At 45.9% G+C, this 15,113-nt stretch overlaps 1 protein-coding gene across 2 annotated transcripts in view; it reads right to left on the reverse strand.

The window, feature by feature from the left end:
- The window catches only part of LOC8035386 (pleckstrin homology domain-containing family G member 5), a 432,434-nt gene that overhangs the window by 48,472 nt on the left and 368,849 nt on the right, over positions 1-15,113 (reverse strand). For both annotated transcript variants that reach the window (XM_042290955.1, XM_029985409.3), the window contains 6 exons: positions 11,254-11,363; positions 6,778-6,927; positions 4,378-4,533; positions 2,227-2,322; positions 2,100-2,150; positions 183-443 (listed from right to left, as the gene is read on the reverse strand). In XM_042290955.1, coding sequence (XP_042146889.1) covers positions 183-443; positions 2,100-2,150; positions 2,227-2,322; positions 4,378-4,533; positions 6,778-6,927; positions 11,254-11,363 — 824 coding nt within the window. The remainder of the gene's footprint in view (positions 1-182; positions 444-2,099; positions 2,151-2,226; positions 2,323-4,377; positions 4,534-6,777; positions 6,928-11,253; positions 11,364-15,113) is intronic.

Genomic DNA, 15,113 nt, shown 5'->3' on the forward strand with positions numbered 1-15,113 from the left:
AAACACAAAAGGAAAACTGCGCTTTGCGCCGGCCGACAAGTCCTCCTTCCACCTTTCCCCGGGAGGTCATTTTTCGTTGCTCATAAATTAAACCAGAGACGAACGGACGACAGGGGGACACACAAAACACGTCTCAACACGTCTCGGCAGGCAAGGCCATCCTCGGCAAGCAGGCTACTCACAGCCACGTAGGTCTTGAAGAGGTCGCTCTCTGCCCGCTTCTCCTTGACATAGTGGGAGCACTGCGTGTGCTCCAGGCAGTACTTGATGTAGGGCTGGAAAGCCTCCTCGAAGCGCAGGAAGCCCGGCCGCAGCAACAGAGGGTCTAGAAGGCCCCGGCGGGCCCTGGCTGCGTTCAGGGCCGGCAGCAGGCAGTCGTCCCAGAGTGCGTGGTTCACCTGGTACACATCCGTGATGTTGCTGAACATGCGCTCCGTGTCCACCTGCACAAACGGATGACACCGGAGCGCTGAGGACTCTTGGCCGGTTGAGTTCGGAGAAGAATGCGAGAAACTTGGGCAGTCTATACACCATCTAAGCTCTGTTACGTCATGGTGCGGTGGTGGTGCGTCGGGCTTACTTCCGGTCTGGGGCTGTGGGCGGAAGTCGCCATGCGGGATGGGCATTTCTATGTTGTTTTGGAAGAAGCCAGACTAAAACCTGCCTTCTCGTCAGAATGCCACGACTGGGGCTCTACCAAAAGAACTAGGAAAGGTTTGAAGATTAATTTTGAAGTGCATTCTGTCTGCTCCGTCTTCTAAGAACATGGATGGGTGCTGTGAATAGAGAGACCAGATATCGTCGGATCACGATTGCTTGTGCGAGAAGCGCTTTGGGTAGAACTCGCGGACATTTCTGGTCGTCAGATTTATTGGTTTTGTTCCAACGTGAACGCAGGAAAACTGTCAAGTTGTCTGGACCACCGTTCAGTGCATCTTCCCGTTCAAACGGCCGTCTGATAAGTCAGACTGTCGCCTGCTTGTTTAAACAACAGCGGCCTGTAGACAAAACGTTACAGCAAGAAGTACAGGCCTCAAAAATTAAGTTTAAAGGAGTTCTTGGGTAAGTAGGCTCCGTGTAAACAGGAGATACAAGGAGATGTTGATAATTGTTACCAATGGCTACCACCGATTCGTTATGCCTGATTCGCTTGGTTCGATATTGCTTGCGATTTTCAATATCAATGTCGAGTCTCACAGGTACCGAACGCGTATTTGCAGCCTGAGCGACGTCACAACTGAAAATAGCGAGCAGAATAGCATTGTGTGAATCAGGCTTTAGCGCTCCTTCTTTGGCGCTCACGCGGAATGAATCGCCACACGTCACATTATTTACACAAAGTTTTCTGGTGTAACGAGCCTCGTTAATTTCGCTCAGGCCACTGCAGTAGCAAGACATTGGTAGGAAGACGTAGAATCAACAATTCCAACACGAAGAGGAGCACAGGGACTCACACTGACACCGACATCTCTGCATTCCAATGGTTTGTTGACACGAGACACAGTGCTTCTTGCCCACACCCTGTCGCAATGTGTGCGGCGCAGATGGTGTGCCACAAGGGGCATTCCGATTTTTTTTTAAACATGAGTTGGTGTACAGTCACCGACTGAATAAGAACGGAAAGGCATGCCTTTCGAGTGCCCGGCCTCCAGCATGCACTCAATGCCCTTCACCCTCGCTTCAATTGCGAATGCATGCCAGAGGTGCATGAGATGACGAAGCGTCGAATGTAGGAAGCTCGAGCCGAGGACGGAATAACCTTAGACGCTTCATTGTCTCGCGTGCCTCGCGTGCGCAGCCAAAGCATAACGGAAGGCACGAAGCTCGTGCTAGACGCTGGGCGTTCGAAAGGCCGTTTTCGTTCTGCCAATGTCATGTGTAAACAATTTCCACATAATATTAGGCCTCCTCGAGAGGAACTTGTCTTAAGCCAAACCTCGACGAAAGCAGGCTCGCTTTCAATCGGTCCGAACCGGTCCCAGCGGTGACCCCCTAAACGAGGAATAGACACGACTATGTCCTTCCTTCGCATCAAGAGCTGCAACTGCCTTCCCTTGCCCAACTACTCCCATCCACCGATCCAAAGAGACAAGACATACCTCCTGCAAGATGCCCTCGCTTTGAAGGTTACAGAGGCACGCCAGGAACAGCTGCAAGAAAGAAGGCCGTGACGTCAGGACGGAGCCCCACGGTGGAACGAGCAACCAGTCTGCACAAAGCACTTGCCTCGGTGATGACCTTGAGGGTGCGCAGGTACGACACCTCGGTCGAGATGAGCTCCCATATGGCATCCTGTTGGTTGCGGACCCTTTTCGGAAAGGACTGCAAGAGCATTGACGGGGGGTTGGTGTGCGGACAGAACAGACAGCATGAAGGTGTTACACACCGTACGACTCCCACAGGCAAGATTACTATTCCAGCACGAGGGTGCCATAAAATAACGAGAAATGGTTCCTGCAATATTTAGTTCTTACCGAAAGACAGTGTAATGACGGATGTCAGAGTGTGTCTCAACATTCGGCTTTCCCATCTTTTAGTGGTGATTTCTAGGGTCTGATACAGTAAACTTTCGTTAATTCGACCTCGACGGGACCTTGAAATTTGATAGAATTATCTGAATGATCGAATTAAAAAGAGGACAGAAAAACGGTTAAAATTAAGCTTCCTTTTATTGTCCAAAGTACATACCGATGGTGTGCTGCCGTCTGCGCTTAAAACGCGTGTCCAAAGGCATGCTCCGGAGGGCACTAAACATGCCCTTCGCGCACCACAAAAATAAAAAAGAAGAAAAAAAAAAACTTAAAAAAGTAAGTTTCACGAGCCAATTTCGGCGCCAGACAGCCAGACCGTCAGCAACAAAAAAAAATGACAACAAACAAAAAAAAAAAAAAAAGAAAAAAAAAAGAACCCTCGCTTTTCGACGCGCAAGATGACCGCACACGATGCTACTTAAAGGCTCTTACGAGCCGACTTTGGCGCCGGGCGGCCAGACCGTCCGTGACAGAAAAAAATAACAAAAAAAAAAAGAAAAGAAAAGAGAACTTGCATTTCCCGACGCGCAAGATGGACTGCACAAGATGCTACAGGAAAGCGCTTTGAGAGCGCACGCTTGCGTTGTCTCTGCGCCGTACCACGTGCTATGTTCTCCGCGCTACTCCACGCCAGATTGTTTGCGCTGGCTAGTGTCATTCGCTATGGTCCGTCTCAATGACGTAGAGGAGCAGGCGCATATTTGCGCACGTTCGGCTTTGCAGCAAAGAGCCCGTGTTTCGCCATACGTTGGTGGTTTTTCTGCCGTGGTGCCGTGCAATACGTGCTATGTGAACCCACGTGCATTCGCCCGAGACGAATTATCCAATGTGAAGTCTTCCCGAGTTCGAACTATCAAACTTTTCCTCCCATAGAAATCTATGGGTGCTCGCCGGGACTTATGAGCACGATCGAACTAAACGAAAAGTTGAATTAACCGAGGTTGAACTAACTAAAGTTCACTGTACCTTGAAAACATGCATTTCATTAGGTTAAGTCAAGGCTTGCCTCCTTCGAAAGGATTTTTTAGAGGTATACTGTACCATAAGAAAAATGTCAAATTGGGTGTCTGGAAGGTTAGACATGGGAAATCCAGCCTGTCTTAATGGCACATGATGTCCATCAGGTACTGTAAGATTTTCTTCTGCCATTACATTCACAATCACTTTTTACCATGCTGTCTCAGATGTTTTGTACAACGAACTGATTAATGATTAAACTTCTCAAATATGTCTGCCCTTCAGCGACCAAACTCACTCAAAACTATCTCCGAAATAGTGAAACGTCTGAAATAACCAACTAAAATTCATTTCCCTTTTCTGGTTTCATAGTTCCCAACGTGACTGAAGCCCAATTTTATTGAAGGATCTAGAAGTGGAGCTGCAGATAAGAACAAGTATTCACAAAAGCTAGAAAAGTTTTCAGTAAAAATGTAAAACGAAACTGGCTAGAACTAGAACATCGAATTTCCTTCCACCAACAACCGTTGTAGCGGCCGTGGGGAAGAAGGATGCCCAGTCAACTGGCCAAAGGCCTTGCCATCTATCCTCTTGGGGCTGCGTTTTTCACATGGGAGCAAGAAATGAGAATATCCTATGCGAGTGTGCTCAGTGATTTTGCTACTGCTCCTCGCTTTAGGGAAGACCAAGTTCACCTCTGAGCCTGCCACATGAAATCCGCCAACATTTCATTCGGCAGCCTACCAAAGCTATTTTGATAGTTGACAACTCTGGAAGAAGCCATAGTTTAGTTAAAGCTACGGTTCTTTAGCTTTGCTTAGCACCGTGCCCCCATGCTCAGACACTTCTCTTCGGCAGTAGGAGGAGAAGGGGCCGAGAGTCCACTCACGTCGGGGTCGTCCACGATGGACCTCCAGTTGTCCTCCAGACGGAACTTGTGCTCGTTGGAGGCCGTGCCAAAGGTCAGCAGTCCGGGGAAGCTGGGAATGCCGCCCTGGTCGTAGCCGTTGAGCAGCTCCGTCAGGGCACGCATCTCCTCCTTGTCCTGCCGGGGAGAGGGGAGGACGCCGGACGTGGTGGCTTCGGAACGGAACGTTAGCGAGGAGCCCGAAAGGCCACGCTAAGCAGACTGAACACGAGCCCTAGCCGAACGCTGATGCAGCACTCGCGTTCAATCGGTGCCCCATGCTGGCCTGCAGCAGGTACTTAGAAAATTCAGCACCATGTAATTGCTGTCACATCTACCCTGTGACACGGGAGCAAAGGAGAGAAAGGGTAGCGCAGTTGGCCGCCTCAAATGCCCACGCCCGCTTGCCTACACTGCCTTTGTCGCCTGCTATCCTAACGCTCCAGCGAACTTACGCAACGCTTGGAACCCAATTTATACAGCCAGCAAAAGCCAGTGTCTCAATGTATCATGCTGCGATCTACTATGGAGGTGCGGCAGGGTGGTCGAAGTGTGAAATGAAAGTATCAACAAGCGAGCTTGCCTCGTTCGAGAAATAAAAATAAAAATCCTGTTTTGGACAATCTACGGTGACATTTGTGGATGATGCCATAACGGTACTCCCCGACTTGTGAGTGCTGCCGACAGATGGGGTGGTGCGAAGTATGAGGGGATGAGGCGCCTCGTTTAATCGCCCCAGTACAAGAAATGGGGGCTCTGGGGGATTTAAGTACCTCTTCAAATTTAGTTCACTAAAAATAAATATTCCACTTTGAAAATTTTACATTACAGAGACGAGCACCACCAAGGAAGCGTATTCAAATTGTTCGGAAGATTGACTGCTAAGCTGACTGGCAAAGCATCCTCGTCGCTTTTGACATCTGTCGGCAGCATTGCACGGGTGGCAAGCACCATCTGCGAATGACGCCGTATTGCCCGAAACAGGTTCTTCTTTTTTCCCTCTTGAATGGGGCAAGTTCATCAGTGGATATTTTTGCTGCAAGCTTCCACCACTGCATCTCTATAGTAAATCGCAGTGCGATACGTTGAGAAACCGCTTTTTGCGGACCGTCTAAAGTGGGTTTAAACATTAGCGTAATGCTGAGCATAGGCCGCACACACACAAACAGTTGACACAGAGCAAAAGCTTTGCAATAGTGTATATCTTAAGGTGATGACCAGTTTATTGGTAGGTATGAGGTCTTCTAATGGCCAAATGTAAAGCATGTACCCACATCTCACACATTTAGCAGACATTTTTTCTAAAATTCAGACAAGAACAATGATTTGTCGTCTACTCCATGGTCCTATGTTCTTTCAAACATATTTTAAGACTGTTCCGCACAGCTTCAAAACTAAATAAAACTGGTGGGCGTAAAGCTTTTTTAGTGTGCAAAAAAAAAGTTAAAAACCAGTTTTTTAGTCATATTCATGACCACTCTACAAGCTCAAAAACAACGCCGGAACAACATCACTGCAAGCACTATTCCAAGACCTTTCTTATTGTTTTTATTTTTCTTACAACCACAAAATTTATAATAGCTCCTTCAAACAATACCTTTTGCAAATTGAGGGCACAGTTACTCTTGCAACCACACAAAAAAAGATATACTTTTATCTCTTTTTTGTTATAAAACTTTAGAGGGGGAAAGAAATGCTCAGGAGTCATGATGTAAGGCCTCGAGATTTTAAATGTGCACTTCCCAAGGAGAGTGAATAAACCGTTTAACAAGCCCTTTAACATTTTTCCATCATTTACTCGCATAAGCTACTGTTCGACATTGAAGATCAAAGCAAAGATAAACAAATTATGATATCTATGTGCTTTTGTAAACAAAATCTTCGATTCCATTAACATTGCTTAGACTCAATCACACAAAGGTTGACAAGACTTTATGTGCAACGTCTTCAGCTATTCCTTTTCCATCTGGACAATAAAGAAATGAAATTGTGACCCTTCTGTCAACCCGACCACTTTATTGACGAAATCACTTCAGGAGCATCTCGAGTGCAACATGTCTCACCAAACATCCGCATTTATATCTAACCGTACCGGTCACGGCACACAGATGTAAGCCACTGTTCTTTCAAAAGCAAAGAAATAAAAAGAAGTCGGTATGCAGCTCGAAAAGAAAGAAAGCCGACATCAGCATAACGATCAAAGTATGAGCGGAACAACAATGTCGCAACGCACAAATCCCCGTCCGTCCAACGTTGGACCGGGACGCATCCCTACAGCACTGGGTTCAATGCTGTCACCTGACTCTCCCGATGTCGCGCCACCGTTCGCCACCCGGGAAGCCGAACGGGTGCAAAAAGAAGCCCGCACCCCGGAAAGCTCACCGTCTTGGAGGAGCCGAGCAGAATCCCGGAGCGCCGGCCGAGCGAGGCCTTGGACTTGCCGGGCTTGCAGTCCTGGCCGGCCCCACTCACCAGGATGGCGTCGTTCACCAGGTCCTCCGTAGACACGGCGCCGCGCCGCCCCCTCTGGCTCTGCGGCCGCGCGGCGGGCAGAGGCACACTTTTCGGCAAACGGCACGACCGGGTGCGAAAATAGTTGCATTGTCTTTCCCCAACATCCCTCATCTCCTTGAGCCAAGAACAACTGCAACCCTCCGCTAAAGATAAGTTAGCGCGTACGTCACCACGTTAAACCGACGCTAGGGACAGCGCCGATTTGAACGCAACCCGGTACCGATCCAACGCCGTAATGGCGTCGTGTCACTAATACAGCGCAAAATCAGGGCCGCATTGGCAAGGGCGGCGCCCTAAATTTCGTAAGGGTGCCTACCTAAAATGAAGAGATGAATGGTGAAAAGATGAGCTGGGCTATCCTTGGCGATGAGACAAAAAATCGTGGGAACTGACACTGCACATCACGGACACAACGAGTTTGCGTTGCACAATGTGACAAACACGTGGGAATTTGCTACAAACTCCCATGTCTGGGAAAGGATACCACAGATTGTGGATGCAGCAGATTCATGTATCACGGTGCGATAAACAGGGGGAAACCGGTTCAACTTGCGTGCCATGGGAACCGATATCGTGCATGCAGACGGCGGACAAAAAGCACTGGAACTTGCTACGAACTCGCATGTCACAGGAACCGATAATACGCGTGCAGATCGCAGACAAAAATGCGGTAACCCGCTCACCACATGTACAGGTACCGCATATCGCACAATTGAAGCGATTCCTTTCGGACATCGCACAATGTCCAATGGAAATCAGGGGGTGGGCAATGTTCCGGAATGTTTACATTATGGATAGTATTTAGCCAGAAAAGTAGGATGACCGATCTCTCATTGGAGGGCACCATTACGGGATTTTACGGTAATGTTGCAGAGGTAGTGCTGGGTGTATGCGTGAAAAGGCCTTTAAAGTGGAAGTTTTTCATTCCTAGCAGGCTCACTGCACTGCCCGACGTTGTTCCAAATGTTTAGAGCAACGTTTTAGCAAAAAGAAAGCACCCAGAGACTAGATTTTGTTTCATACCTAGTGTACAATGCTGTCAAGGCTACTGATGCAAGCACGTGGTTTCACCCCCCGTCACTAAACGCTAAATCAAGACGACGGCTCGAGTCGGCGGTAATTTTGACAGCAACATTGCTTTCGACAATCTTCCATTCTGTGACGGTATGCATCTCTGACTGGTGTGTTCGGTGTCCTACGGTGATGCGATTGACCCAAGTCATTTTGTGGCACCTTTTGGAGCAACCACAAGTACTTTTGAAGCACAAGCAGACACTTCATTTTTATTCATACGTCCGTGAATATTATACATTAGGATTTGTGAGTTAGCCTATCCAACTAACAAATATGCATGCTTTGCCTTCACACTTCTGTGTAACGGCAGATTTGATTTCCTTAAACATGAAAGCAGCTGTTCAGTTTCACGTAAAAGCCCTAGGCATGGCTACAAGATGTTGATCGATGGTGGACAGTATGGACAGCTGTGAATGGTCATTTTTGGTACGAAATGAAATATAAACCAAAGAGTATATTCCACTAAAATAATGTTAGAATAATCTTGAGGACACAAATTGATGTTTCATTTAAGTTCTAAAGCTTGTAATAAAACAAAAATTCTTAATGCATATTTAAAAAAAAAAAAAAAAAAACTTGCCAGTAAATTATAAAAATTAATGACATTTTGTACGCAGAACCTCATAATAACAGATCGGCATATGAAGGATAAGTATGCCTTCTTAAAGCAATCCCAACGATGTTGTTCAGGTTACACCCAAGCTTCCTTATACTGCTTCAGATAATTCAGTTTTAGTTTATTCTATTGACAGTACTTCAAATGGATAAAACATATATAAAAGTGACAACTAAACAACAGAGTTCAAGTAACAATAAACCTATAGAGCAGTTCATATAAATTTTCTTGAGAGTACTCGCTAAACCATGAATTTGAAAAAGATATCGCTAGAATACTGCAGTTTATCATAAATAGTAGCCAAAGTACAATTGAGAAATTTTTACTACAACTAAGAGCTGTTACTTTAATACTCACAAAGTTCCTTTTCCTAATATACCCGGTGCTTGCATGTTTAACGTCCCGCTCTGGGGGAATGCTTTCCTTTTAGCACTCAGATGCGCTGCGGCGAAGCAAGACAAGCAAAATTGCGAGGCTTACTCCGTGGTTACCACTTCACAGCAGCACACACGAGCGTGGTGACAACCGCACTCAAAAAAGCTGACTTACACATCCAGAGCAGACCAGAAACGCAAGAGATATCTCATAAATTCCGAGTACTGTCAGTGTTTGACACAGACAGAGAGATCAAATAGGATAGTACGTTATTTGCGGTTAAAATCAAACGTTCTGACAATTCGCACAAGCCTCCCATAACAATCCGGATGTGTAGCCGAGCCTGAGCCATCATATTTTCAGTATTTAATAAAGTGAAAGTCAAGTTTTGGTGCAACGTTGGCACAAGTTCCTCACATTAGGGCCAAATGTGGCAGGATGTAGCAGGGTAGGCCCTTTGGTGCAGTTTGGCGCAAATGGTGCAGCAATCGCATCACTGCGTCCTATTCTGCCCACGTATTAAAAGTGGCACTGAGCTGGCAACAAATGATGTCACAAAAGCCAGAGAGTCATGCTGTCGCATGTGTTGATCCTGGTAGTAGTTTACGCTAGAGGTCCCAGCATAAAGGACAATCGAACGTCCTTTATGCCTTTAAAGGACAACTCCGATTAGTACCAAGAAATTGGAGTTAACGGTTGATTATATATCTTGAGGTAGTAATAAATGGTTCTAAATCATTTCTTTAAAAAAAAAAAAGATTTTTTTGTGCTATCTTCATTTAAAACTTACCAGAAACCGAAACCAAGAGCTTCCCTGCGGCGGGCAACATTGCTCCTGTGTCATCACCCACCACCTCTAACCACGTGGTAAAATCCGTGACGTCGCATACCTGGCAGCTGTGTGCAGCTTGGCGCAAGTACACAAGTGCCGTCTGCTACGATCGGAAGCCTGCTACACCCGACGACACCTTGACTACCGCGGCCACAGATTGTGTTTTAGCGCAGAAAAAAGCAAGTTTTCCCAAGCTTGTTTTGAAAACATTAATAGAAAGTAAAGTTTAGTAAACCACAGATGAATATATCGCGACGGGTTTGTCGAAGTATGCCCTGCCCAACGTCACAAACTAGCTCTCTCGCACGCGACAGATGCTGCCGGCAATGAACACACTCGCGTGGGAGCACACAGGCGTATGCGCGTTTCGCAAATCCCGTGGTCAACAATGAGCGCACAGCTAGCGCCGCCCGTAGGCTCTGCTTAAAGTACAAAACGAGCAAAAGAATCTCCCCAAGAGCCCCGAGCACAATGCAGGTAGCGCAGGGTGGGTTGAGCCGACACGATGGTATCGACTGCGCTGTTGGTTTCACCCCCCGTTTCCTGCCAGCATTAGTTGATTTTGGTAATTTCGCGCACCTCAATCTTTGTTTGCTAGTTTCATCAACTCTTAGGCGGAATTAGATCGAAATATTTAGCACGTGGCCTTTTTAGGCGATACTAAAAAGAATTGCATTGTTTTCCTAATATGTAAAATTAATCAGAGTTGCCCTTTAATAAAGGAGATGTAGCTATTCACGTTTGCGTTCGGGGGACCCCGACTTTTCGGTACCTGGACGCTCGACAACAAGCCGTCTCAACTCACAAACTGCTCAGCACATATACTGCAGCCCTCTTTCTAACCAGTTTACATCCCAGTCAACTAAACTTACACACTACCGAAGCCCAACAAAAAAATATATTCCATCTGGCAGCAGTTAGTGGCAAAATCTTTGGTCCCACATTAAACCCCGATTCATTAGCTGTGCCCCTGCCGTGGCAAGCACATTCACCACAAATAGGTCCTAAAACCGCAGAACTTGCCTCATTCGAGATTTTTGAGGAGTCAAAATATTCTGCAGTTTTCTCCGAGTCTTCCTCGTGATCTCTCAAAGTTTTTGTGTTCTTTGTTTGAGCCACTAAAAGAAGTCTCACTTAAAAATATTGTTGCCAGTCATTCGAAATTGCAGCAAACACTTTTCCCTCCTCCAGATACGTTAAAAACAGTCTGTGATGAAGCAAAACTACATCACTCTTTCCGACACAGTATCTAGAGTTGGGAAAGTCGCAAGTTGGAATCGCCGCCAGTTGCGCCTGCTCTGCACTGGGCAACAGGATGGGAGCGCCCAAAAGAAAGTCGGAGAGTGTTGATGCTCTAAACGTAGCTCATCCAGGGGCCGAGCCCCAACACTTTCAGGCGCAAAAAAGGTCACGAGCCCTGGCAGTTCGGGAAAGAAAGGCTACCCACCCCGGAGACCTTGCGCTCCTTGGCATTGCTGCTGGCACGGGAGGTCTTCCAGGAGCTCAGGCTGCTGGTGCTGTCTGCCCGAGTAACTCCCAGTTCGCCCCCATCCTTGGCTGCGAGAGAAGTGATTGATCAATTGATTGTTTGAACAAATAAACTTGTCGTTATTAACCGTGGAACGTGACATGTTAAAAATAAATAGCGCAAAGAATGGACAGGGACACAAAGAAGACCGGACTACAGTCGTTGGCAAGGTGGGAACGGGTCGTGTCTTTCAAATGACCCCTCTAGCACGCTCTCCGTGCCTTCCGACGTGCTTTGTCTGCGCATGCCCACTCTTGGTGCACGAAACGTTGAAGCACGGTCGAAGCTGCAGGAAAGGCAACTGAACCTCCTCCCCGTCGTTCTCACCTTGTCTGCCGACTATGGTACATATTATCTTCTTCATATCCACCTGTGTCCTTAGCACTATCACCAACCAGCTCACCATCTGAAATGAGCTGTGTCCCAAGCAAGAGACAAACCCCAGAAATCATTGCCCCAAAGAAAGCTTTCCTGACAAGAGTCAACAAGGACAGGAGCTTTATTTTTTATTTATTTATTTATTTATTAATTTACCCCAAGGACTCTTTTGGGCATTAGATAGGGGAGAATTCATATAAAGATGCCTCTATATGATTCTGTAGCACCGTCCACACTGCTGTCAATGCGTGGCCACTCCGAGTGGGAGTCCTAAAAGGACACCTAAACGCAAACCAAAGTGCAGAAAACAACTTGTTGCATTTCTAGAATTCCACACGACAGAAAAGTTTCAATACTGGTCCAACGAATTTGGGAGCCAACGCCTGAAAATGAAACATTGGCGCTTTTCTCAACGAAACATAGAGGACCTGCGCCGAAAATAGAAATGCTGACCGACATCTAACCAGACAACAACAGCATTAAACGAGTCAGTGCACCCTCAGAGCCATATGAAGGTAGGGCCCTAGCAAGCAGCATAGCCTCTGTCCCTGCCTCCCCGTCCAGTACTGCTAGTGCGAGACAGTAAAAGAAACCTGACGTGAGTGCTGCTGCGTGAACGGGGTCTGAATGACAGCCTTGCGGGGAACAGGGACAGACCGGACTGAGTGCAGTTTCGGTTTGGGGAAAAAAAAAAAAAAAAAGGAAAAAAAGCTCTTAACAGCAGCTGCGACACTTTTTTCCTCCTCCGCATTCCACCTTATCCACTGCAGAAAAATCAGTGTCCAGACTGAACCACTACCACAAGTGTGTTACCTGCAACGCTGCATAAAATATCATACTCGTGCTTTTGAAGAAGTTCAAAATTGTGCTGCTCTATTCATTCTGGACTAGATGATCATTATGGATCTTTTTTGAGTAACAAGCGCCGTCTGGGGAGTTGTCTGCAAACTACAATCGAAGAGCAGCCAAACATGTCTCCACCCGTCAAAACACATTAGCATTGTACCGTTGTACCGGTTTTCAGTGCTTTTTATACTCCATGCTACCAATACTGAAAAACAAAGCGTCGAAATAAACTAAATACGCGCAAAGATAGATCCTGACAATGTTGCTGTCGCCATTTTCACAGGGCACCGCATCCCGGTGTCCTGCGAAAATGGCGACAGCGGTAGTCTACGCATGCGCAGAAGCTTACTGGAAAAAGGTCCATTCAAGTGTGAGTAATGTGATAGGTCTGCTAAAATCAGGCCCATTAATTTTTTTTTTTTAATAAAAAAGATTTGCATGTTTACAGTAAAAGAGCCCAGATCACCTCCTAGCTATTTTTTTTCTCGGGAAAGGCGAAATCCTCAATGTGGGTAGCCAACGTTTTTAGACCTATCTGTTGGCAAGCTCCATGATGGATCGTCGTTCATAAATGATGCTTCCCGTTGCTTGCCACAAGCAGGTACAAGGCTACCCTAGTACAACCGACGGCATTGCTCTCATGGGCAACGAAAAACTTCTTTTGAATTACTCTCTCTTCGCACATAGATTTGCACAAACTTCATGCTCACTATAAAAACCCCAACATAATCACTTTCCACCACACGCAACGTGCATCCAATATTCCACCAGTTATGTCGATTCTGTCCACACGGGCTGGGCCGACAGCATAGTGAGTGCCATTGAGGGGACGTGCCACATGTTACAGGAAGCTCATCAACTGACCTCCATTTAGTGACGTTGGTGGGAAGCACCCTGCCATCTACATGCCTCCCTCGTACCAATGTTGCCAAGTCGCGGGAAATTTCAAGAGCTCTATGGAACGACGTTCCTCAAACACATTCTTTTTAGGAGAAACAAAGGAATGCCGCCGTTCCATCTTGTATCGGCGGAACTGGGATGGGAATTCGCTGAATCTTTGAGGCAATGGCAAGGGGAATGGCTATCCTTTTTCTTGTCTATTTATCTGCAATTTTACCAAGATTTAGTAGGCATTTAGGCTTTTTAATATAGACTATTTCAATTTCTTACCCGAAAGGATAGGGAAGTGTCCAAGAGATAATTGAAAACCAATTACTGGAACAAATACGATTGTGGCAACACGACACACAGCCTGATACGAATATTTTCACCTCGGTGCTTTCTTTTATCTACAGATTACCCGGCGCAATGTTTCAGAAAAATATGCAAATCTAACATCAATGTCACGACACGTTACAATCTTGGGAAGCATAGTGGGAATGCGTTCCTTTTGAACCACCAGAACTTGTAACGGGAACTCGTTGCAAGAGTGGGAAGGTGTGAGGAACCAGTTTTTGTTCCCATTTTGGAGGAACGCCTACAACATCTGAAATTTCTCATGTCGTGGGAGAAACTATGTATATCTCTGAGGGACAAAGAGAAACTTGAGTTCAATGCATGCAAAATTCGGGAAATATTTTTTTTTTATCTCATTGTAAATACAGTTTTGGGTACTCGCTTCCCTGAATTGAGATAGAGATATGGCTATGGTCACTGCCAGAAAGACGGCAGGGGGAGTTTCGGTCCTTTCCCAAACCCCAATCTGTGTTGTTTTTTTATAAATATCACACAAAACCATAAGAACTTGGGGAAGTTCGCTGATGCTAATGTTCGCTGCTTGTTCGCTGATGCTACTGTGTATGCACCAAACTTGTATGTAACAAGTTGCAAGTAACTGATTAGTCGTAATCAATTAAATATATTAAATATTTTTAATGCTTCAATTACTTTCTTTCTGTGGTAACGTTTGCTGTAGATTAATTACTATTCTTCTGTAATCAATTACAAGTAAACAATTATATGTTTCTGAAAGAGCTAAAATTATTCAGATGATATTTTTTACAAAAAAAAATTACTCTGTCTACTTAGGAATAAAATGTCAACGCGCTCAGTGACGTTTTGACTGCCGAGCTGTCGAGTACCTTGTTTCCTGTGTACAGGTTGTTTTTACATCCTGGTTTGCTGCGGCATAGACAAATGTGTTCTGCACTGACCTCATCTAGCCACGACCAAAAATAAAACAAAAAAACCTTCTGCCTCGGTCTTTGGCCCTCAAACCCCCCCCCCTCCCCCCATTTTATCTCGGAAGAGTTCACCAGAGCGTGCTTGCATAGAATGTACTAAAAACAGAAGGTTATCTTATCTAGAATTTTTGTTCATCCCTATATCTGGGTTTTTACCAGTCCAGCATGTGGCTGTTTATTTATCCTTCTCTCTCTCTCTTTCTATGTCTATCTCTATTACTGAAGGAGGTGACAGATTCTATTACCAATAGCTTATTTTGTTCCGAACACGCCCGTGAAGAAGGTCACATGCTCTCTCTAGAGTTATAAAATGAAAAATCTTCACTAGGCTTCGGTAGTTCCTAATCACATGTTCCATTGTAACCAACTTGA

The sequence above is a fragment of the Ixodes scapularis genome, unplaced genomic scaffold, assembly GCF_016920785.2.
Source record: "Ixodes scapularis isolate PalLabHiFi unplaced genomic scaffold, ASM1692078v2 PGA_scaffold1__304_contigs__length_218370807, whole genome shotgun sequence".
Lineage (NCBI taxonomy): Eukaryota > Metazoa > Arthropoda > Arachnida > Ixodida > Ixodidae > Ixodes > Ixodes scapularis.